The sequence below is a fragment of the Phocoena phocoena genome, chromosome 18, assembly GCF_963924675.1.
Source record: "Phocoena phocoena chromosome 18, mPhoPho1.1, whole genome shotgun sequence".
Lineage (NCBI taxonomy): Eukaryota > Metazoa > Chordata > Mammalia > Artiodactyla > Phocoenidae > Phocoena > Phocoena phocoena.
In genome coordinates, this window is record NC_089236.1 from 7,684,215 (window position 1) to 7,710,342 (window position 26,128).

A 26,128-nucleotide genomic window follows, 5' to 3' on the forward strand; every position below is an offset into this window, starting at 1 on the left:
GTGTGAGGTGATACCTCATTGTAGTTTTGATTTGCATTTCTCTAGTAATTAGTGATGTTGAGCAGCTTTTCATGTGCCTCTTGGCCATCTGTATGTCTTCTTTGGAGAAATGTCTATTTAGGTCTTCTGCCCATTTTTGGATTGGGATTTTTTTTTTTTAATATTGAGCTACATGAGCTGTCTATATATTTTGAAGATTAATCCTTTGTCTGTTGATTCGTTGGCAAATATTTTCTCCCATGCTGAGGATTGTCTTTTCGTCTTGTTTATGGTTTCCTTTGCTGTGCAAAACCTTTGAAGTTTCATTAGGTCCCATTTGTTTATTTTTGTTTTCATTTCCATTATTCTAGGAGGTGGATCAAAAAAGATCTTTCTGTGATTTATGTCAAAGAGTGTTCTTCCTATGTTTTCCTGTAAGAGTTTTATAATGTCCAGTCTTACATTTAGGTCTATAATCCATTTGGAGTTTATTTTTGTGTAAGGTGTTAGGGAGTGTTCTAATTTCATTCTTTGACATGTAGCTGTCCAGTTTTCCCAGCACCACTTATTGAAGAGACTGTCTTTTCTCCATTGTATATCCTTGCCTTCTTTGTCATAGGTGAGTTGACCATAGGTGTGTGTGTTTATCTCTGGGCTTTCTATCCTGTTCCATTGATCTATATTTCTGTTTTTGTGCCAGTACCATATTGTCTTGATTACTGTAGATTTGTAGTATACTCTGAAGTCAGGGAGTCTGATTCCTCCAGCTCTGTTTTTTTTCCTCAAGATTGCTTTGGCTATTCGGGGTCTTTTGTGTTTCCATACAAATTTTAAGATTTTTTCGTTCTAGTTCTATAAAAAAAATGCCACTGGTAATTTGATAGGGATTGCATTGAATCTGTAGGTTGCTTTGGGTAGTACAGTCATTTTCACAATATTGATTCTTCCAGACCAAGAACATGGTATATCCCTCCATCTGTTTGTGTCATCTTTGATTTCTTTCATCAGTGTCTTATAGTTTTCTGAGTACAGGTCTTTTACTTCCTTAGGTAGGTTTATTCCTAGGTATTTTATTCTTTTTGTTGCAATGGTGAATGGGATTGTTTCCTTAATTTCTCTTTCTGATCTTTCGTTGTTAGTGTATAGGAATGCAAGAGATTTCTGCACCTTAATTTTGCATCCTGCTACTTTACCAAATTCATTGATTAGCTCTAGTACTTTTCTGGTAGCATTTTTAGGATTCTCTATGTATAGTATCATGTCATCTGCAAACAGTGACAGTTTTACTTCTTCTTTCCCAATTTGTATTCCTTTTATTTCTTTTTCTTCTCTGATTGCCATGGCTAGGACTTGCAAAACTATGTTAAATAATGGTGGCGAGAGTGGACATCCTTGTCTTGTTCCTGATCTTAGAGTGCTTTCAGTTTTTCAACATTGAGAATGATGTTTGTCATATATGGCCTGTGGGTTTGTCATATATAGCCTTTATTATGTTATTATGTACTTTTCTTTTTTTGTAGTATCCTTGTCTGGTTTTGGTATCAGGGTGATGGTGGCCTCATAGAATGAGTTTGGGAGTGTTCCTTCCTCTGAAATTTTTTGGAAGAGTTTGAGAAGGATGGGTGTTAGCTCTTCTCTAAATGATTGATAGAATTCACCTGTGAAGCCATCTGGTCCTGGGCTTTTGTTTGTTGGAAGATTTTTAATCACAGTTTCAATTTCATTACTTGTGATTGGTTTGCTTATATTTTCTATTTCTTCCTGGTTCAGTCTTGGAAGGCTATACTTTTCTAAGGATTTGTCCATTTCTTGATGATGTCCATTTTATTGGCATAGAGTTGCTTGTAGTAGTAGTCTCTTAGGATGCTTTGTATTTCTGCGGTGTCTGTTGTAACTTCTCCTTTTTCATTTCTAATTTTATTGATTTGAGTCCCCTTCCTCTTTTTCTTGATGAGTCTGGCTAATGGTTTATCAATTTTGTTTGTCTTCTCAAAGAACCAGCTTTTAGTTTTATTGGTCTTTGCTATTGTTTTCTTTGCTCAGCTCAGTAAAACTTTATTCTGCTGTCTGCTGATGGGTGGGGCTGGGTTCCCTCCCTGTTGGTTGTTTGGCCTGAGGCAACCCAACACTGGAGCCTACCTGGGCTTTTTGGTGGGGCTAATGACAGACTCTGGGAGAGCTCACGCCAAGGAGTACTTCCTAGAACTTCTGCTGCCTGTGTCCTTGTCCCCACGGTGAACCACAGCCACCACCCGCCTCTGCAGGAGACCCTCCAACACTAGCAGGTAGGTCTGGTTCAGTCTCCTGTGGGGTCACTGTTCCTTCCCCTGGGTCCCGATGTGCACACTACTTTGTGTGTGCCCTCCAAGAGTGGAGTCTCTGTTTTCCCCAGTTCTGTCGAAGTCCTGCAATCACATCCCTCTAGTCTTCAAAGTCTGATTCACTAGGAATTCGTCCTCCCGTTGCTGGACCTCCAGGTTGGGAAGCCTGACGTGGGGCTCAGAACCTTCAGTCCAGTGGGTGGACTTCTGTGGTATAAGTGTTCTCCAGTCTGTGAGTCACCCACCCAGCCGTTACGGGATTTGATTTTGCTGTGATTGCGCCCCCCCACCATCTCATTGTGGCTTCTCCTTTGTCTTTGGTTGTGAGATATCTTTTCTGATGAGTTCCAGTGTCTTCCTGTCGATGGTTGTCCAGCAGCTAGTTGTGATGCTGGTGTTCTCGCCAGAGGGAGTGAGAGCACGTCCTTCTACTCCGCCAGCTTGGTTCCTTATCTATAAATATGTTTAAACCTGCTCTATTTTGTTAAAAAATGCTTTCATGAATAGAAGAGTAGAAAAATAACATCACTTTAAACTGAAGACTGCAATAATTTGTAAAAAATTTAAAAATCACAATGGGACATGTGTAGATGAGTTTTCATTATGTGGTAAAAATCTCCCGTCTGTACAAGAGGCATATGAGCCAGAGCAATGCTTCTCAATCTTGACTGCTCGATAGAAGGGCCTGGAGAGATTGGAGGATAGAGGCCACTCCCCAGACCAACTGCATCAGAAAAGCTAGGGATGGAACCTGCAGCAGTCTGTTCTAAAATTCCCTAGGGTGATTCCAATGCACAGCAAAGAGGAAGCCACACTGACCTAGGGGAGCGGCAAGTTGTACCTGCTTAGTTTAAGTGGATGGCTCAGTCAGGCTCTAGGCAGGAAACAGAATCCCCCCCATTTGTTTCACATGATGGGGCTTGAATGAACGGACTACTTCTGAGGGTGAGGTTTGCAGAGGCTAACAATGGAAGGAAGCTGTTACCAGCTCTAGGCCTGAACGGACAATGTGACTGGAGCCCAGTGAGACCCAGTTGCGTGGAGGAGCTGCTGTCCCCTGGGGCTGTGGTCACAGAGAGAAAGAGCCGTGGCCAGAGACATGAAACAGGGAGAGACAGGGGGAGAAATACTCCACTCTTGCTTTCTCCTTCCCTCCGATACAATCTGAGCTCCTCCAGCGGCCCTCATTGACCAAGCCCAACGGACGCCACCAGAAATGTACTGAGGAAGATGCAGCCCAAAGGGTCAGGCTCCGGTGGCACAGAGTGGGCTAGGGAAGGTATTAAGGGGATCTGGAGGCCAAACAGAACATAACCAACACAGCCGGCCAGCTTTTCTCAACCAAAACCAAAAGCAGAGTGTGTGGCCAAGTACTGAATATGATTTCTGAATGTGATTTTGTAGAACACTTTATAAAACAGCGAATTTATTCATTTAAAGAATCATCTTTTAAAAAATAATCACATTTCATGAATTGAGATGGTTCCAGAAAATCCAAACTGTTCAAACTTTATCCCTCATTCAACATTTAAAGCAAAATATTTTCAGGAATTCCCTGTCAGTCCAGGTTGGGACTCCGAGCTTTCACTGCCGAGGACCCAGGTTCAATCTCTGGTCGGGAAACTAAGGTCCCACAAGCTACATGGCATGGCCAAAAATAAAAATAAAATATTTTTAAGTCTTTTGTGCCAGACACTGTGCTGTACTAGATACCGAAATCAAAGACGGAATAACCATTCTTAAAGATTTAAGAGTCTAGTGGGGAATACAGACAAGTTAGCGATGTTACATTTTACCAGCCCAGGGTGGTGTACCCCACTTCGGGGGCACTCCCTGCCCCCAACTCCAGGCACATGGTTCTGATGTCAGCTGAAAACCCACTGCAGTCAGCCTGGGCCATGTTTGGTACCTCTCCTCTCTGGCCACCGTTGGGGTCCAGCCCGGGTTTTCCTCAGTGGAGACGTGGGCAGAGCTCTCTTTCCTCTGTGCTTATGAGGCTGTAAGACACATCCAGAGCTACCCGTGGTCTTTCTTCCAGCCTCATGGGGACAACCAGCCAGAGAATGGAGACATGGGAGAGGATGCATGAAAGAGAGGGAGGGTCCTGATGAGACTGGAGTGAGTCCTTAAGTCCAGCTGCACCTCAGCCACACGAGCCAATTCATGTCCCCTTTTGACGAAAGCAGCGTTGAGCTGGGAGTCAATAGTGTTCTAACTAATACAGAAAGAATTGTCAATAAACTCTGAAGAGACATATGACAGAGCCAAGCACAGGGTGTTATGGGATTTCTGAGAAGCTTGCCTAACCCAGCCTGAAGGGTCAGGAAGGTTGCTGGAATGATGTTGGGCCTATAGGTCTTTCCTGGAGGCGATGGCATTGTGATTATGCTATTTTCACAAGCAAGAGCCTCAATGCCTACAGCGGCCTGGCAGATGACCGAGATGAGGGCAGTGGGCCAGGTGTGAGGCCATAGGGGGTGGTGAGGACGAGGGTGAACTGGAGAGTGCCTGCCATGTCTGGAAGGGGCTGGTGACATCCCTTCTAGACAATTGTAGCCCTGTTAGCATGTATCAGTTGTGTAGGGTTTCAGGAAAATCCCTTTTTTCACTGTATCACTACAATGTCCCTCTTTATGTTCCATAGTATTCCATATGCTGAAGTCTACTTTGATATTAATGTAGCTATTTCTGTTCTTTTGGTTAGTTTCAGTATACTTTTCCATCCTTTTGCTTTTAACCCATCTGTGTCTTTTCATTTAAAGTGGGTTTCACATACGTATAATACGCCATGTAAATATATAATACAGTGTTGAATTCAGGAGTATGAAGAAAACTACAGCAGGCTAAAGACAGAGAGGCATGGGGGCTGCTATCTTAAGTGGGGTGGCCGGGAAGGCCTCTATAACATGGCACTGAGCTCACTCCTGACAGAAGTGAGGCAGGAGGGGAGAAGCTTGTGGATGTTTGCAGGAAGGACTTTCCAGGTAGAGGGAACAAGGGCAGAAGCCCTGCAAGTTATAAGAGAAGGTCAAGGTTGTCCTGGAGAAGTGAGGGGAGAACAGTAGGAGATGAGGTCAGACAGGTAGAAGGGCAGATCAGAGAAGCCTCCAAGGTTATGGATTTTACTTTGAATGATATGAGGAGCATGGCAGGTATTTGAGTAGAGGGTTGACATTGTCCAACTTCTGTTTTTAAAAGACCACTCCTTACATAGAACACATTGTAGTGGGGGCAGAAATGAAAACTGGGAGACGAGTCAGGAGGTCCTGCCAAGGTCCAGGTGAGAGACATGGGTGGCTTGGACTAGGAGGTATGGGTGGCTTGGACTAGGAGGTATTGGTGGCAGAAGTGAGGAGTGGCTAGATTCTGAAGACACTTCAAAGGTAGAACAAATAGGATTTGTTGGTGGACTGAATGTGTGCTTGGGAGAAAAAAGAGGGGAGGGAGATGACTCCAAAGGTTTTTCCCTAGGCAATTAGGAAAATGGAGTTGTTATGTGAGACAGGGCAGGTGGAGGAGGCGTGGGATTGGGTAATCAAGGGTTCCATTTTGGACAGTGGATAGCACCCACATATAATTACCATTAATTGCGCCCTGGCAGGACAAGATGGTAAGAGAGCATTTTTAATACCAGTTATTTTCCTCTTTGTTCACTCCCTGGCATTTCCTCCCACCCCACCTCCCAGCTTCATGTTAGCATCAATTACCTTCACATGTGATGGGATTAATGCACCCGGGGTGGTGGGGGAGGGGGGAGGGGGGAGGGGGGAGGGGGGAGGGGGAGGGGGGAGGGGGAGGGGGGAGGGGGAGGGGGAGGGGAGGGGGGAGAGGAGGAACCTCCCCAGGTACTCCAGTTACAAATCCTGGCACAGTGAGGGGTGAGCCACCACTGTGGGTACAGCTCATCAGCACTGGCTGCTCCCAGCAAGAAAGTAGCAAGATTTTCTTCACCTGGCATCTCTGTGATCATCAGTAATGACCCCTGGGGACAGAGTAGACATGATCCTAATCAGTACAGGAGTCCCTGGCAGGTTTTGCTGTCTGATACCACGAACTGGAGAGGAAGAAGAGCAGGTTCTGCTTTGGGAAGGTTAGAAACATCTCATGCTAACAGGTAAGAAAACATTCTCTTCGTCCTTTTCTTTTCTTTTCTTTTCTTTTTAATCTCATAGAATTTTCTAGAATTCTGCTTGGGGTACAGGCAGAGAGCTGTTTGCAGTAAAAATGAGTATTATAAGGTAACTGTTTACATTGTCAAGGAGGCAGGTTTTGCTCCTCAGGAGGAAGGTAAAGGGAAGTTTGTCCCATTCATTGTAAAGACTGACCACATGCCCCCCTCAGCCTGGCACAAACATGGGGTGCAGCAGTGCACGGGGCTTAGTGTGCTCAGCTAGCTGTTGCTATGGAATTTTGTCCCTGCAATCAGAGCCTCTGCCTTGATAACTTAATTGTACTTAAAAAAAACACACACAAAAAGAACCCTTGAATTTGAGTAAATCCTGAGAATATCATGAAGGCTTTTGATTAATGTAAAATTAAAGCTCTTTCAGAAGCATTAATTGAATTAAAAAAAACACTATTCAAAGAGCTGTAAGGATGGCCCAAACCATTTGAAGATATACAGTCATTATCTTAAAATCTGGTTAATTAAGGCACTAAGTGTCATCAAACACCTTGACTTCAGGGCACTTTATTTATATTTAAGTTCCTGTCTCATTTTCTTGTTGTTCTGACCCTTTGATATCTATGTTTCCTTCCTGCATTGCCCTATCCTGAATCTTTTCCATGTTCGCTGGAAAATAAACCCTAGAATATTTCCAGCTCTCTTTCTCAGCATCCTTCTTGCTGACCAGGTGTGGATGAGATGTCATAATTAAAAGTGACCCATTTCTTCTGAGATTGCTGAGATAAAACATGCTTTTAGCTTGGCAGAAGAATTTTGTCTTTGTTGAAAGAAACAAGCTGTGAGCATAATATTAACTCAGTATTAAGAGTGACAAACAATACACTTAAAAGTTGGGGAAATTACTATTCCCTCAAATAAGGTAAAAGAAGCCGTTAAGTTCTGAGTGAAACGTCACCCTCAAGCCCTTGGCACAATCCTCTCACCAGCAGGCGTGAGTCACCTTGATCTCTGTCGTGTGAAACCACAGGTACCACCTAGGATGCTTAGAGCTACACACAGGTCATAGAAACCCACAATGCCCGAATATTTAGAAAATTGATTACCTTACAAAATAAATCTGTTGGTAGGGAGTGCTCCACACTTGGTTAATTCAACAATTCAAAGGTGTAATTTAACACAAATATCCTTTGTAGCTTTGTTGTTTGGGCTCTGGGGCTCACATTTGTCCTGTTGGCAAGATGGCTGCAGCATCTCCATCCAGAGGCCACATCTGAGGCAGGAGAGGCACTCAGTTTCCCCCCTTCCTTCACTTTTCAAAAGCATGGGAACCTTTCCCAAAACCACCCGGTGGACTTCCACTCACACCCGATTGGCCGAAGTTGCATCACATGCTCATGACTAAACCCAGACCAGCAAGGAGAGCAGATTACCATGGTTGTCTTAGACCCCACGATGCACCCCCCGAGAATGGGGAGAAGCTCTGCCTCTCATGAAGGGCATGACCCCCAAGACCTACATGAGGCAGAGTTCTGTTAGCAGGGGAGCGCTGGGGGGAGATGGCTGCTGGGTGGGAACGATGGGCAGACATCTATGTTTTCCGCTGCCCATCTTCCTGTCTCCCTAGCTGCCCCTTTATAGCCCCGTTACTTACTCCTCTTCCGTCTGCCTGTCCTTGAAATACTAGGATTCCTCAGCACCCAGCCTGGGCCATCTTCTCTTCTCTGTGTGTGCTCCCTCAGTCCTGTGGTTTTAAATGCCATCTACACGTTGGCAACCCTCAAAATCGGTATCTTCTGCCCAGACCTCTCTCCTCTGAGTTCCATATTTGGACATCTAACTTCCCACGTGACAGCTCTACTTTCATGTCTCAGAAGCATCTCAAACATAATACGCCCAAAACCGAGCTTTTTATTTTCCCCCAACCCAGCCCCTCCCCAGGTTTTCCATCTTAGTAAATGGCACCTCCATCTGCCAGGTGTCTCATGACACACGTTTGGGAGTCAGTCTTGACTCTTACCCTCCCTAACTGCCCATCACAACCACTCTTCTCTTATTCAACGTGGCATCGAGCACGCCGCTCCTACAATAGGTGTCCAGCCCACAGTAGGCACTCAACAAATATTTGTTGAAAATGATTGAGTGTGCTTGTATGGTACATCCCTTGACTGGAGAGTGGAAACATGGAAGTTTAGAAAGAGCTTGAGGGTAATAACATGTGACATTCTGATAAAGGTGTTCATTTGGGGATGAACTGAAAGAAACATTGACAGTGCTTTCTGAGAATTATAATGCCACTCTTCCTCCCCAGTTCAAACATATGACCACCAATCTTTTGGCAGGACTTCCACGAGCACTAAAAGAGTAGAGATGAAATCTTACAATTTACTTGGAGCTTCTCTCAGGTACACGGGCTTCCGTATGGCTCCTGGTAGCAATGCCACATTCAATGGTATAGTGCACAGTGAGGGCCCGACGTGAATTGAAACTGTGATGCAGGATCGGCATTTTCTCTCAATAAGTCTCGTGATCAGCAACTACTGAAATGAAGAGTTGAGGGATGTTGTTCTTTTCTTTTCCAACATCAGTGACACTGATGGCTGTGATGTTGAAAAGATGGAGGATTTTAACAGTCAGCTACTGCTGCATAACAAGCACCTATAAAATCTTGGTGGCAATGAGAATTTATTCCCCATGCATCTGCAGCTTGGCTGAAGTGGCTCCTCTGGGCTGGGTATTGCTGGGGTGGTGCTTCAAGCCATCGATCTGGCTGGGTTTGATGGTGAAGAGGTGAATGTTCCACATGTATTCATTGTGGGTCCCACTCAAGGGAAGTTCTTCTCACACTAATGACAAAAAACACAGGAGGGCAAGTGGAAATTCTTGAAGCTTCTTAAAGCCACGACTCAGAGCTGGCACACTGCCACTTTAGCTAGTTAGTCAAAGCAAGCTGTAAGATCAAGCTCAAAGTCAAGGGCTTTTCTGGGATGATCTACAGAGCTACAGGGCAAAAAGCATGGATACAGGGAGGAGTGTTGAATTGGAACAACACTTCAATCTGCCCGAGTATATACTACACATCAAAGAAAACAGAAGAGAAAGCTTGTGTTCAGCTTGAACTGATCAAGTCCAGGGTGGGGCTGCATCTCCCTCTGCTTCTGTCTGCTTTTCATTGTAACTCAAACTATACCTTATGGTCCCTGTGAAATAGACTACCCAATATAGGTTCCATCCCTCCCCAATTCATTCCATTTTTTATCTATTCAGTAACACCCAGACTACTTCCCGGGATGGTGCCCTGGACGTTGATTTCTTAGTATGGTTGTTATGGGAAGCTTTTCATTTCACATCTGCTGACACAATTTGCTGTCTCTCTAAAATAAAAAATAAAAAAAAAAAAAGAGAAAGAGAAAGAGACTCATACTCTGATGGCTGTAAAGGATAATGAGTAATTTATTCAGAGCTATATACAAATCAGACTATCATCTTCCAGACAGAATCAATAATATAATTTTAAGCCCACACACATTTACAAATGCGAACACTCCAGTGCAGCTGGGTTGCCATGGGCAACCAGGGCATGCCAGCTTGTGATCTGAAACAGGCTGATGTCTCCCAGCCTGGGAAGCACATTCTGCAGACAGACTCCAAGGGAGGAGAGGATGTCAGTGTTGGCTCTGATCTGGCCGCCACACAAATGCACCCCTGTGATGGTTTCGATTAGTTCTCGTCTGAACTACGCAGCTTTTTAAAACTCCTATTTACACAGGACTTCTTCAGGATCCCTTCTGTGTCTGTGTTGAAGCAGGCTGGGGAATGGAGTGGGGAGAGTGTGATGGAGCCGTGTGGACTAGAGCAGGCAATGAGAAACTCCATCCATAGCTGCTGACGGTCTGAGGTCAGAGCAGCAAAAAGGATGCTCAGGTCAGAGGCCGGGAGGCAGGCTGGTTGGTCAACTGGAAAGTGGGCTCAATGGGTCTTCCCCAGAAGAGGTCCTGATCAGATGTCGGGAGCTGATGTACGCTGGTTGGAAAAACAAGAGCAAGAAACAGGAAGGCAGGAAGAGGAAAGAGAAGGTGGTCTGGGGCAAAAACAAACACTGGGAGTGGGGTGAGGGGCAGACAGGTCCCATTAAAAGGGCTGGAGGGAGGGGATGGCACACAGGAATGACCTGTGATGACTCCATTTAAATATGTCGATACAAACCTAAATTCATTGTCAAAAGAGCCTGTCTCAGTCAGCTAGGGCTGCCATAACAAAATACCATACACTATCTGGCTTAAACAACAAACATTACTTCTCAGAGCTCTGGAAGGTGGTGCCATCATGGTGGCAGTGTGGTGGGGTCCTTGCTGAGGTTCTCTTCCTGGCTTATAGATAGCTGACTTCTCCTTTTCTCCTCACATTGTGAAGAGAGATCACCTCTCTCGGGTCTCTTTTTGTAAAGGCACTAATCCCATTCGTGAAGGCTCTACTCTCATGACCTTACTACTTTCCAAAGGTCCCATCTCCAAATATCACCATATTGGGGATGAGGGCTTCAACATATGAATCTGGGGGGAGAGGACACAACTATGAATTATAGGATGTTCCTGATGAGAGCACCACTGACGGTCACAAGAATCAGGAAAACATTTAGTTAAGAATTAGGTGATTTTTTATTATACCATAACATGATCTGTCCCCACCTCACTGACTAGTCTTGGTCAGATTCAAAGAAGAGCAGACTGGTTGAGAGATAGATCCCACACCCGCCACTGAAGAGCACAGTCCTTGACTTAAAGCTGAGGCGTCTATGTCAGTTTGCACACCTGCTACAACAGGGAGGTGCCTCAGGTGGGAACAACGAGAGCAGAAGGTCTTAGATGAAGCTGACACTGGGTGTTCCTGGACTGTGGGGAGACCCAGAAGCCTCAGGGTTTGTGTGAACTGGGGTGGGAACCCATCAGGAAAGTCCTTTTTTTCCTACCTTTTTTTTGGTGAGAACATTTAAGTTCTACTCTCTTAGCAAATTTCAATTATATCAATACTACATTGTCATCAACCACAGTCACCAAGTTATCCATTAGATCCTCAGACCTTATTCACTTTATAACTGAAAGTTCATAGCCTCTGACCAACCCCTCCCTATTTCCCCACCCCCAGCCCCTGGCAACCACCACTCAGCTCTCTGTTTCCATGAGTTTGACTTTTGTTTTAGATTCCACATATAAGTGATATCATACAGTATTTGTCTTTCTCTGTCTGGTTTATTTCACCTAGCATAATGCCCTTCAGTTTCATTATTCATATTGTTGCAAATGACAGGATTTCCTTCTTTTTTTCCTTCCTTTTTAAGGCTGAATAATATTCCATTAAAGATATAATGTATATGTGTGTATATATCACATTTTGTTTACCTATTCATCCGTCCACAGACACTTAGGTTGTTTCAATACCTTGGCTATGGTAAACAACACAACTGTCAGCTGGGGAGTATGGATATCTCTTTGAGACAATAATTTCATTTCCTGTGGATATATATGCATTCCAGAAGTGGAATTGCTGGATCATTCTATTTTTAATTTCTTGAGGAACCTCCATACTGTTTTCCTTAGTGACTGCACTAGTTTACACTCCCACCAACAGTGCACAAGATTTCCCTTTTCTCCACATCCTGGCCAGTACTTGTTACTTGTCTTTTGGATAATAGACATCCTAACAGGTGTGAGATGAGGAGAGTCTTCGAGGTGCAGGAAAGAAATCATAAAAAGCACCTGGGAGATCACCTGGTCGAACCTCCTCACTTCACAGACACTAAAATTAAAGTCACAGAAGTTAAACAATTTGTCCAAGGTCAGAAAACCAGAGAGGGGCGTGTGTGTACAGACCGTGGAGCAGCGGGGAGCCCCTGGGCTCCAGGCAAAGGGATGGGGTGAGGAAAGGGGGCTTCAGGAAAGTGGATCTGGGGTCAAGAAGGATCAGGGATGAGAGCAGCAAGAGTCAGAGAGACCCAGAAACCACCCAGGCTGTGGGTCGTGGTAACAGAGGGTAGTAGGAGGACTGAATGACTTGGTGGCTGGGGATGGAAGGTGAGAAAGAGGAAAAGAATGACTCAGCTTCGGAGTTTGAGCAGCTGGTCAAATGGTGGTTCTGCTTCCAGGAAAGTGGGCAGTAGAAAGAGTCAAAAAGGACTCAGGCTCTGAGGATGGTCCAAAGTGGGGGTCATTCTGGGGAAACCAGGCTGGAGCAGCATTTGGAAGGTGGGATCCAGGAGCCAGCAAGACAGCCAAGAGGAGAGATTCTGCAGCCAGTGAAGGCTGCCCTGGATCGTTAGGAACAGAGGGACCCCCCACCTCCGCCTCCCAAACCTCATTCAAGGGCCAGCATGGAGGCCTGGCTCCAGAGTTTGCCTCTTGTTCATATCTCCCTCGTTCTTAAATCCTCTGGCTTCATATTTCCTATTACCACCCCCAAGCTCTGATCCTTTATTAAGCTGTGTGCACAACCACCTCTGAATTACTAACCTTGACAGTCACTCCCTGCGCATGTGGACTTCAGTGACCCTGCCATTTCTGAGTGAGAACAAGGCACCCTCCACCTAAGACTTCCCTGGTCCCCTCACCCTACAATGACCCCTGTCGTGACCTCACTTGACAGTGACCCCTGTGGTGACATGTCCAGACCTCTCCTGTGCTCCAGACCTCCATTTCCAATTGCTGGATGGACCTCTCTACCTGGATATCTCAAAAGGAGATTCAATTCAATATGCCCCCAGTGGAATGAATTACCTTATATTACACGTCTTTTTACTCTCCCCGTGTTCTCCTAATAGCCTCTTCCCATTCACCTCATCCAGAATCCTGGTGCCATCTTCCATCTCCCCAGCCTCCAGAGTCATGGGACCCTGTTACCGACACGCATCCTGCATCTCCATTCCCACTACCATCTTGGTTCAGGCCCTCTGCAATTCTCTCCGAGATTCCTGCAAACAGTCTCCGTCCCTCCCCATCTCTCTCCTTCATGCTGCAGAGAGCACGGTCCTACGATGTCTTGTTAAGGTGGCTTTTCATTTTCCTAAGGACAAAATCCAGCCTCCTAAGTATGACATACACTAGATACACGGGGGTCAAGACTGTTTGACTTGCTCTGTCTCTTCCTGGAAGGCACTGCCCCTCTAGTCTGCCTGGAAAACTAATACTTATCTTTCCAGTGGCTTCTCCCTTGAGAAGCATCTCCCCACCCTGACCTCTCCAGCCAGCGTTAAGTGCTTCCTCTCTGTGTAGTTCCAGGGCTCCAACAGACCCGGTGCTTATCAGAGTGTTAAAATTACTGGCTCACCTGTCTGTCCTCTGTTTTGTCTTCATAGCCCCAGCGTCTAGCCCAATATCTGGTATAGGTCAAGCACTTAATAAATGCTGATCAGGCTTCCCTGGTGGCGCAGCGGTTGAGAGTCCACCTGCCGATGCAGGGGACACGGGTTCGTGCCCCAGTCCGGGAAGACCCCACATGCCGCGGAGCGGCTGGGCCCCTGAGTCATGGCAGCTGAGCCTGCGCATCCGGAGCCTGTGCTCCGCAACGGGAGAGGCCACAACAGTGAGAGGCCCGCATACCGCAAAAAAAAAAAAAAAAAAAAAATGCTGATCAAGATGAGAGAATGGATGAAGAAATGAACGAAGAGTTTCATAACACTATACCACTATGCACACACCCCCATTCTGAAGGGTCACTGCTTCCAGAGCTCTGAGTTTGACTCAGGAGAAAGCCACCCTCCTCAGACCAGCTACAGGTGTAGGAGTACAGATTCTGACAATCTGGGTAATAAGTGAGATAGCAATAGTGTTTTGAACCAAAATGAAACCTAGAGACTCCTTCACCCACTTTCTCATTTTAGGGGCCAGGGCACAGGACTAGATAAGGTGAAAGCCACTGGACGTAGATCTGACTTAGAGTTCACTGATCTTCCCCAGGCAAATGTTCTAGTTGCTGCGAACGTGTGGGCCAATTCTTTTACTTAAGTAGCATTTTTTTTTCTGGTTACAAAATAAGTCTTCATTATAGAATATTATAAGTTGATTGTATAGGCTCATTGTAGAAAATATAGAATACAGAGAAGAACAAAGAAAAGGAAATAGGAACCATGTGTGGAGCCCTCACCAGAGACAATTCGTTCTTTCAATCTGGCTTTTTGGAAGAAACAGAAATCCCCTCAAGGTGGCTCAACTCAAGGGGCTTTGTGGTGAGGACACACATGCAATGATAGGGAATCTCATGGAAATCTTAGAACAGAAAGCTGTCTCTGAACCGGGCTTTCATGAGGCAGAGTTGGGAGTGGCTTTGGATTCAGAGGATATCTGGGAGCCAAGGTGCACTAGCTCAAAAGCTCTACTCTGGCGCCTCCTTGTTCGTGTAACTCAGCTGCCTCCACTTGTCTGCTTCTGTCTGTCCTGTCTCCATTTCCTGAACATTTTCCCACCATTTCCTGAACACTTTTCAAATGTCCTAGTTTAGACACTGAGACAGAGAGAGACTCTCACTGGCCCAGCTAATCTTTTCAGTAGTCCTCAGGTTGATGGACATCTTTTACTCCTCTAATCAGCTGTGGGCAGGAGGGTCAAGGGTACCTGATGAGCCTTTGGTAGGACAGAAGGAGCAGGGCTGGCCTTAATAATAATAATAACAACAGGGCTTCCCTGGTGGCGCAGCGGTTGAGAGTCCGCCTGCCAATGCAGGGGACACGGGTTCGTGCCCCGGTCTGGCAAGATCCCACATGCCGCGGAGCAGCTGGGCCCGTGAGCCATGGCCGCTGAGCCTGCGCGTCCGGAGCCTGTGCTCCGCAACGGGAGAGGCCACAACAGTGAAAGGCCCGCGTACCGCAAAAAAAAAAAAAAAATAATAATAATAATAACAATAATAGCTACCATACCTAGAGCACCTACTATGTGCCTTGAACTGCTCTAAATACTTGACATACATGATAACATTTACTTCACTTTTTACCCTGTGAGATGGGCACTATAATTACGACCACTTCATTTGGGGAAATTTAATATTATGATCCATGCAGCTGTATGTCTATATTCTGCCACCCCAGAAAAAAAGGTTGAGTGTCTGCAACACTTCCATACCCTAACCTCTTCTCTCTCCTTCAGCCCCCCACACTGCAGAGGTTCGTGCTCTCATTTTAGTTGTCCAGAGCGCTTCATTTAAATGCCCCATGTCCAAAACCACCCTACTCCTTCTCCCCTCCCCCACTCATCCAAATCCTATTCCTCTCGGTTCACTTGCAGCTCTCTGCCCCTCTCTCCACCTGACTCCAGCAAGCCTGATGCGTTGTGTGAGGTCCGCCATTATTAGAGTGGTCTTTCCTCCAAGACAGATTTTATCTTCTTTTGGTTACAATGAAATAAAATTTCAAAGCACCAAGAGTGAGAAATTCTTCAAAGAGTTTCACAGGCTCTGTAGACTCAATTCCTACATGCAACATCCGGGATGCTCTAAAGGCGGCCCTCTTAATCATCCAATAATCCTGAACCCTGACGAGGACACACAGTCTGCCCTAAGGCTTACAGCTGGGCCTCTGATGGGATAACTGGTCTACCTTTTTGTTCCTTTTCCCAGAGACTAACTATGGACCCAATCAGCTGAAGTGAGATTACAAACTTCTTTTGCCTTACTTGGCAACCAAAGAGATGAGTTTTCCCCCCAACCTCTATGTTTCAAAAAGATCCAATAAGCAAGATCTTTAAATCAAGGAAGTTTAAGAAAGAGTAGTACTACTCTAAGAACAAATACAAAAGGGCACAGTACTTAAGTAAAAAGTCGCAAATCTATTATTGCCTCTGTTTCCCTAAGATGGAAACACATGGAAAAACCAGCAATCCCAGGCACCTTCGGGGACTTTCCCCCTATAACAGTGTTGTCAAATTAACAGCAATTAGAATTACTGCTTAAACAACTTGTCATTTATACCTAATTACTACAGACTACAATAAAAATTATCACGACAGATCCACTTTGTTGTAAGCTTTATTTAATTACAATCCTTAACTTCCATGGATTCAGTCTTAATAGTTTACTGCCTACTTGTTACATTGTTCAGAACTGAAAACGTTTAAGAAACCAGGAGTTCTGGGGCTGTATCGGGGTCTCTTTTTTCCCCCCTTTACTTAGAGTGGGAAGGGCTCAGCTTGATGCCCTCCGTCGTGGTCAGTCAAGGCAGAAATCCTGCCTCCACACCCCCAAAAGTCCTGGCCCGCTTTTGGTGCCCCCTCTGAGAAGGTGGCTTCTCAAAAGGGAATTAGACGTGGGGTCATGGGCAATGGGGGTGGAGGGGGACCCAAGTCTCCTTACCGAGACCCCTGACAGGACTGTGTCTCGGGATGGGGTCCGGGCAGCAACCTGAACGCAGTGGCGATCCTGGGGGAGCCGCTAATGCTTCGAGCTCAGACTTGCCCCGCCGGACCTCGGCCTTCGGGGTAGCAGGGGCTGCGGAGGGCAGACCCCCCAGCCTGGCTGCCGCGGGCTTGCCTCACCCTGGGAAGATGCGCAGCCCCTCGATCGGAACCGAGGACGTGGCCCGGAGGTGCGCGCCGCCTCCACACCAGATCCTGCGGAAGGAAAGGGTGAGGGAGCGGCAATCGGACCGCCTTTGTGGGCCATGCGGGCTCTCGCGCAGGGCTGAGGGCTGCGCTGGGCCCCCCTAGGGTCCGTGGCCAGCGACGCTGTTTAAAGCTGGGGTCCATATCAGGTGTGCTGTGGCCTCCTCTTCCCACGGAAGACCCATCCAGACCCATCCGCTGTCTGCTGCTCCGTTACCGACCTTCCCAGCGGGCACGCACCTCGCAGAGCATCCCTATAATCGGCCGGGCCCAGCTTCTGCAGGTGTCTTTCCTTTCTCCTTTCCACGCCTATCAACATTTTCCTTTCTTAGGTCCACCTCCTTTCAAGTCTCATTCTTTGCTTCCCAAGATCACAAATGCCTCTCCGGATAAATCAGATTCATGCTAATATGTTAAGGGTATGAATAAATTCCAATTAATCCATCTCATTTGATTTTAATTTGGCAAACATTTATGGAGCAGTATCATATACCAAGCCCTAGAGAAAAACTCAAATTTAAACAAAATATAGCCCCTCAAGACCTTACACAACCGGCAGTTTTTCCTCAAAGGAAATGTTCTAGAGTACCAAAATGAGATTTTTTAAATTTAATAATGGCATATTTATGTTAATGTTCCCTGGAAATCTAGCAAGCACATCGAACCCAACCATGATTTCATGATTACCATTGTTTTGGATGAGGCTAAAGAAGGTAATATGTACAATAAGTGAGTCTATTTAAAGAAAAATATTAAGTAAATAAATGAGAAAAATCTGTACAGATAATGGACTCATGACTAAGTTTTAGGAAAACAGGAGCTCAGTAAGAGACAGAGATGTGTATCCAAAGACACGTGCCCCTGATGGGGAGACGGGGAGGGGGACATGACTTCCGGCTTTTGAGGACAAGGAAGGCTTCTGGGAGAAGGTGGCATATGAGATGGGCCTTCAAGGATCTCTAGGAGTTTTTCCAAGATATTACAAAGTGGAGGCCACCCCACGTGGAGGAAACAGCACACCAGGCTACCCAAGTGATTGAAGTAAACGGGGCCCGAGGAGCAGAAATGGGATGAATGCTGGACAGTGAGCTTGGAAATGGATGATGAGGAGATTAAAAAATAGGGAATTCCCTGGAGGTCCAGTGGTTGAGACTTTGCGCGTTCACTGCCGAGGGCCCGCCCAGGTTCGATCCCCGGTCAGGGAACTAAGATCCCACAAGCCGCGCGGCGGGGAAGAAAAAAAAAATTGGGGGGCTTCCCTGGTGGCGCAGTGGTTGAGAGTCCGCCTGCCGATGCAGGGGACAAGGGTTCGTGCCCTGGTCCGGGAAGATCCCACATGCTGCGGAGTGGCTGGGCCTGTGAGCCATGGCCGCTGAGCCTGCGCGTCCAGAGCCTGTGCTCCGCAGTGGGAGAGGCCACAACAGTGAGAGGCCCACGTACCGCAAAAAAAAAAAAAAAAAAAAAAAAAATTGGGGTTTTGTTCTTTTTGCCATTGTGACCTATGCAGATAATATATCAAAAGGAGCTTTCCTCAGGGCAGGGATCTTCATAGTGAGGGCGAGATCAGTTAATGGGTCAGGAGACTGATTTGCTGGAATATGACTGACATCTAAAATAATGACAGCTATTAGTTAATATCAGAGCGTATCTTCTGAAAAAGCACAAGTCGTGTATTGTGAAACTTTTGTTGCCTAGTGTGCATTGAGTCATGATGTCAAACGGGTCAGAATATTTGAAACGAATTGCCCCCGTGTGATCTCAGCCACTGAGGTTCTTCCTGAACAATCTATTTCCGGTCACCTCTCAAGTCAGTGCATGGAGAGTTCAACCATGTAGGTCGTACTCCGACCTTCACTTTGCCCAGCAAACACTTTTTCAGTCTTCCATGAGAACTTTTCAGTCATTGTCAGAGGTTATGGGACATTTCCTGGTTGAGGGTGACCTTTTCACCGACTGCGGCCAGGCCAGGTTTTGCTCCTTTGCTGATTGGGTGAGCCAAACTGGAGCCTGCGGTGACCCAGGCCATATTGCTTGTAGCTGGGCTGTGTTTGACAGGGTGCGTCCGAGGCCTGAGGCTCCCCGTTGCCATCTCAGAACGGTGACGGGATCTGCAGCTCCTGGCTCGAAGCCTGTGTGGGCTGGTGTGGAATCAAGGCTGTGCAGGAGGATGTGCGATGATGCCACTTCAAAGGAAAAGGCATGGCTTCAGTGACACATATTTAAATGAGCTGTGGGAAAACGGGCACACAGCAGCTATTTTTTGTGTGTGTTAGAACTACAAGAGCCAGAGTTGCTCACGGAGTACGGGCTTTGGATATAGATGAAGACTTTTTTTGCTCTGCCACTCACTTCCTTGGGCACTTGTCTTTTCCGGTCCTCAGCTTCCGCGCTGTAAGGAAGGGGCGTGACTATAACGGTTCTGAGACCCCTTCCAGCTCAGTTCTTCTCTATTTCTCCATCGCCTTGTTCTTAGTATAGGTCTGTTGCTTCTGTTCTCTCTCCTCCCCCCAGTGCTCGTGGCAAACTGAGCGAATCCATCCTGGCTTTTCCCTGCCAAGAGCCTCAGAATCCTTCTCAACATAGTACTCGACTGCTACAACCGATCAGTGCACACGTGCAAGGTCAGCTTTGCCATTCTTATTTGCTAAGGCTGGCAGAAGCATTTCTCTCTCTCTTTTTTTTTAACCACTGAGAGGCCATGGAATCTACCCAAGCAGCTGGAAAACAGCAAAGTATTCATTTTAGGTTAATTTAGAGAAGCAAGCTGGGAAATGCTTGGGGTGCTCCTTGCAGCCCATTTGGATCCACTTTAAGACTTGTAGAGGGGACTTCCCTGGAGGTCCAGTGGTTAAGACTTCACCTTCCAATGAAGGGGGTGAGGGTTCGATTCCTGGTCGGGGAACTAAGATCCCACATGCCTCGTGGCCAAAAAACCAAAACATAAAACAGAAGCGATATTGTAACAAATTCAATAAAGACTTTAAAAATGGTCCACATCAAAAAAATCTTAAAAAAAAAAAAACTTTGTAGAAGCTGTAGAATGTCCCCGTGGTGGGAAGTCTTTAATACTCACTGAATGAAGGAGGAGGTTTGACTCTTCAATTGTCACCGTACTTTTAACCGTATAACATATAATTGTAACTAAAACAGCAAGGTAAAAATGCCTCCAAGTAAAGGGGAATTTGAGGTTCACTTCTAGGGGACTAGTCACTTGGGTTGAAACAATCCACTCTGACTGTTAGTCTCTCCAGAGGAGAGACATGAGTGATAGTGGACATTGGAGGTCTGGAAGTCCACACCCCTCCGGTCTACCCATCTGCCTGTGTTCTCTTGGGAGATGGAACAGGAACTGGCTGGGGACCTCCGGCAGAGGTGCGGCAGCAGAAAAGAGAGCTGGTATTAGGTCCTGGTGCCAGCACTCACTGGTTGTGAGACAGTGGGCAAGTTAATTGAGCTCCTGGTGCCTCAATTTCCTGGCCTGTAAAATGGGGACCATAATACTGTCTCCCTCACAGAGTTGTTATGAAGATTAATGGAAACCTGCGTGTAAAGTATCCAGCAGCTTGTACCTAATAAGCTCAAATAAAGGTTAGATGTTAGCGGCAGTGCTGTCTAAGGCTGCATCAATTAGTTTAAAATGGAAGCCACCTTCTAACCTTCCTGCTTCTAAGATGGCTAAAAAGACAATCTTTTTTTTTTTTTTAAGCCTCAGTTTATCATGAGTTTGAAAGTTCCTGGCAGAATCACCCAGGCCTTTTTTTTTTTTTAGTTTTATTAGCAACTCATCAAGATGCTTTTTTTTTTTTTTTTTTTTTCCATTTTTGCGGTACGCGGGCCTCTCACTGCTGTGGCCTCTCCCATAGCGGAGCACAGGCTCCAGACGCGCAGGCTCAGAGGCCATGGCTCATGGACCCAGCCGCTCCGCGGCATGTGGGATCTTCCCGGACCGGGGCACGAACCCATGTCCCCTGCATCGGTAGGCGGACTCTCAACCGCTGCGCCACCAGGGAGGACCCACAGGCCTTTTTTTGACTCTTCTTCCTGTGGTTATGATCTTGTGTCACACAAGAGAAAGGTCACTTTCACAGTCTAGGTTCACTGGAGAACTCCCTGCAGCCTCCCCTTTTCCTCTTCATCAGGACGCTCCACCATGGGAGCCCCTAAATTTCAACCCGGAGAACCCCTCAAATCTTCTGGAGTTACTATCTCTTTTAAGAATCTTAAGACCACGGGATCGTAACTGTCTGTTTTCTGAAGCTATAGAGACAGACACTCAAGGAACAGATTTTCAAAAGGATACTTTATTCAATTAATTAGTCAATTCCCTTGTCATAGATGTGAAGTTACCCCTAAACCATCCGGACTGAGGAGACTCTACAGTGAGAAGCAAAGAAATGTTGGGATGTAACAATAGGAGAGCTCATTTGCATTGCAAATGAGCAACCAGCCGGCAAATGAACCCTTATGGGAAAACCACTCTAATCATAAAAACTGCTCGCTTTCGGGGAGACTGCGGTGTAAGGACAAACAGAGTCACAGCTCCATGAGCCCTCTGCAATACAGGATATCAGAGAATATCTAGGTAGGTTTCTCTGAAAATGCATTTGAATACAACAAAATGCATTGCTGGGCAATAGACAGTATGTTTAAAACTTGACTCCACAACTGTGGACTCAATTATTTATGGTTGTCACTATAGCTATGATAGTTTGGAAATAGTCAGGCTTTTCTCTGTTTTTATTTGTAGGAAAACAAGTCATTCAAGCTTTTTAGTGATGCAATGTGACTGGCTGTCGATGGCAGTTACAAATTTTCAAGCCCTGCCAAACACAGGAGTCCCCGAAAGGGACATATGTTTTCTCTGCTTTGTGTTCCAAATTTGCCTTAAAAACATGCAATTATGTGAAGGCCTGACTTATATTTTCAAGAAAGAGCACAATAATGGCTCTGTTTTGTAGCTGTGTTTCTCCAAAACGTATTTATATTGCTGCCTTTTCAAAAGAAGTTGGCTAATGATCGCTGGATTTTTGCATTCCGTCACGACATGTGAAAATTTGATTAGGGCTGTGAGATTTAAGAACTGATTTTTTAAGTGCAACAGAAATTTCGTTAACATCATTCGGTACGCAGCCCCGAAAAGTCTTCTGTACTTAGGGTTAGGGTTAAGGTTAGGGTTTTCATTCACTTCCTTATTTTTGTGGACAGTGGGAGAAGGGGAGGCCGGAAGCACGTGTATTTGTAACAGGAGGCCAAGATGGAATAGAATGACCAGGATAACAGAGAGCAAAGCTTGGAAGGTGCCAGAGGCTGTAGGTGTGTCATGAGCAAATAAATAGGAAGCAGGCTGGGTAGGATATTTTGGGGGATAGAAGGATGGCTCTGGGGAGAAGTTGTGAAGGGAGAGAGTGAGGCTTTTTGGTCACATTTTATACTTAACTGAAAACTGCTGTAAAACCTTTCATAAATTATATAATCACTGGCTTTGGTTTCATGCCCTTCATTACTATTATTAATGATGGCATTCACTTCACTCTCGCAGAAGCATTTCTAGTAAATTTAAGGAGAGAAGATGAATTAGTCTCTTTCTGGATTGGGGAGCCCCCTCCTGGGAGGTAGGCAATTTTTTGTTATTTGTTCTTTTTCAGAAATGGAGGTAGAGAAGGGTGAAAGGCCCATTTCACATAATAAGGTGGTTAGTGGACAAGTAATGATCATGATATAAATTTCAGGAAATTCTGAAGCTAAGAGAAAAAGATATTCAGGGGCAGTGGAAGGATAGAATTCTGTGGTAAGGATAACATATATGCAGTATGTTTTGACTGCTTTGTACAAATCTAGAGTCACCACTTTTTAGGGATATAAGTGTTTTTAGGAATATAAATTTAGGAATAAATGTCTTACGTAATGTATAGACTCATAAAGTATACTGTGTATTTAGAATTGTAAAGGCTCAGAAAAATACAATATGAAAATTGAAATAATACCATGTTTTTCCCGTAATATTCCAACCTTAAGGGGAATAGTTTTCAAATCCTTAAAAAATTGTTTCACCCTCTGGAAGTCACATCTGGGATGTAGGATAAGAAGTCACATGCTCTTAGAGGCAACATCTTCTTGTTAGGTCTCAGATTCGAGTGCATTTTTCTCATACATGTTGTGTGTGAGCCTGATGTGAGCTTGGTATCCTCTCACTGCTTCTTTGGATGCTGGAGAAGGCGTAGTCTAAGAAAATGTTGAATTCATTCAGTGGTAGTATCTCTTACTGGGGAGGGCAAATGGCCCCTCAGTGTGATGGAATCATCTTTCACGTGTAGTCAAATATTGTTGGGGTCTTTCTCCCAGTCAGCTTTTTAAACATTACCTCCTGGGCTCAGGTCTTGCCAAAAGAGCCCTACCGGGAAATTTTAAGCGGAAACTTCAGGTGGAGTGTTTTCCCCTTCTAGAGCTAGGTTTCCAATTTTGTTCCTTGGTGAAAGCAAGTTCAAAAGTAATTATTGAGTCATTTAGGACAGAATTTGAAAGGTGCTTCAACTTTACAAAATTGTGGATCTCCCAGGAGCTTTGGTGTCAGTCTGAGTTTTATGGTAAAGGCCACCACCTTGGAAGCTTGGAGGTGGTCAGAGAGATTTCAGAAGATGATCCTATTGGGGAAATAGCCTATTTCCTCCTTTGCTATCTTCCTCGGGCCTCAGGAGATGGTGCAAGAACGTCAGAGCTCAGCTCGGCTCTACCCACTGGTAACAGTTTATTCATTCTTTCTAAGCCGGAAGTTTAAGGATTTTCATTTATAAAAGCCAAATTGTTGAGATAGTAGCTAAGAGACTGGAGGTGAGGCAGAGGCATTCTCTGGGGAATCTGTTTATTGAGCTAAGGACAGGGGACTAAAAGGTAACCAAATTCCCTAACACCAAGGGTACCAAGAGCCTCTGACCATAGCTTCAGAAAATTTACCCCAGAAAAAGAGGCCACAGATCAGTTCCCCCAGGGCCTCCTCCTGTTTCAGCCTGGGGTGAGATGGACCAAGGAGCAGAGGATGCGGCACTAGGCAGTTCTGATGCACTGGACGCCTGACAGGGAAGAGAGCGTCTTTGGAATGTGATCTGGCAAAATATTTTCACTCTCCCTTTTCTCATATCAGTCCCGTCCCTGATCTTTTCTTTCCCAAGTCAATGTCTATCCTCTCCTTTCCTTCCACCACCCGCCACCTCTTCCTTCCTTCCTTCCTTCCAGCCCAGTTGAGCCAAGCCTACCCCAGAACTTGGGGCTGAGGAATCAGCTGAATTGGAGTAGACACTGGGAACAATGACGGTTATAATAGCCTGAGTGTTACTCAGAGGCTTAGCCACCCCATATTGGCCTCCCATAGAAAGAGGAATTATGGGTTTCCAGAAATTGCATGTTATGGGCATTATTATTAGCATTATATGTTTTTAATTTATTTTCTTTTTGTTTTGATGAGATTGAACATCAAGTGACCCTTGAAGAGCTACAACACTTAAATGCACTCTTTCAGGTAGGAATTGAGCAGGTGAGCTTTCTAATTTGATTCTTTTTTTTTTGCGGTACGTGGGCCTCTCACTGTTGTGGCCTCTCCCTTTGCAGAGCACAGGCCTCAGCCTGTGCTCACGGGCCCAGCCGCTCCGCGGCATGTGGGATCTTCCCGGACCGGGGCACGAACCCATGTCCCCTGCATCGGCAGGCGGACTCTCAACCACTGTGCGACCAGGGAAGCCCTTGATTCTCTTTTTGATGGTTGATTTTTCAGTGAAAAGTACATGCCTTTTCATTCCTACAAAATAGCAAGGAAGAATAAATTCTCTGTAATTGTCACTTAATGGAATTAGAAACAAAGTATGAATGCATCAGAGAAATGAACAATAGGGATAGCACGCTAGAAGTTGACAGAGAGTTCAGGTAGGTCCAATTAGACATTCCATTCTTTGGACTCTTACACCCAGACTAAACAAAATGCAACTATGTTCAGAGCTAACTATTGTTTTTCCCTCCTAGGAGTATGAGAAGAGAGGAAGGCTGCTGGATATGGAAAGTTAAAAATGCATAATGAAGCAAGCATGAGGTCACAGAAAAAAGTAAATGGGTTTTAGAAATGTTGGATCATCGAAACCACAGTGAAAATTTCAACCATAGGAACCAATTAGGCCTGATGATCTATCTGTACAATCACTGTCAGCTCTGAACTGTGATTTCTGCTAACACCCAGCCGACTTACTGAACAACAGTTCATGTAAGAAAATATTTTTAAATTAGTACACTAGGCCAACAAGATATTTAGATACTTTTCTGGAAAAGGAGAAAAAGGCTCTTATTAGATCACTGGTTATTTCCATGTGGGTTGTTTCCAAAGAGTTTGGACACTTTTCCCACCCCCAAACTGCTGGAATTAAGGATTTTAAATATTTTCTCTGCAGTCCTGTTTAGCCCAGTTTTTAGCCCAGAATATGAAATCTTATTGAATCTCTTAGCCTGTTCAGGCTGCTGTTAAAAAAAAAAAAAAAAAAAAAAAAACCATAAAATGAGAGGCTTATAAACAACAAGCATTTATTTCTTACAGTTCCAGAGGCTGGAACTGAGGTCAGGGTGCCCTCAGGGTCAGGTGAGGGCCCTCTTCCAGGCTGCAGACTTCTCGTTGGATCCTAGCAGGGCAGAAGGGGTGAGGGAGCTCACTGGGGTCCCTTCAGTAAGATCACAAATCCTATTCTTGAGGGCTCCACGTTCACGCCCTAAGCACCTCCCAAAGCCTCACCTACTAATGCCATCACATTGGGCATTAGGGTTTCAACATATGAATTTGGCAGGGAGGCGGGGACACAGAACTCCAAACATAGCAATGAACAAGGCTGTATTCATAAGATAAAATACATATGATAACAGGAGAGGCTGTTTAAGCTCTACTTGCTAAGGTTTCATGATTACATCTTGAACTGTGGAAAAAAATTATTCAAGGTAATGCACTATGATCTTGTCCCTGGAGTTTAAACAAAATCCCACCATCGTCAGACTGTAGGCTGATGAGGTCCCCAATGCCCCTTCTGAGTTACAAAGCCCTCGGTTTCCATGGCTCGAGTGGAAGTTTATGTGTGTTTAGAGTTTCATCTGCTGTGGAG

The 26,128-nt window shown here is 45.4% G+C and overlaps 1 protein-coding gene across 1 annotated transcript in view; it reads left to right on the forward strand.

Annotated features, from left to right (window-relative positions):
• Window positions 1-16,679, forward strand: part of TEX26 (testis expressed 26) — a 39,134-nt gene extending 22,455 nt beyond the window's left edge. The window contains 1 exon segment of the mRNA XM_065896330.1: window positions 16,576-16,679. Within this exon segment, the coding sequence (XP_065752402.1) occupies window positions 16,576-16,679 (104 nt within the window).
• The last annotated feature ends 9,449 nt before the right edge of the window (window positions 16,680-26,128 follow it).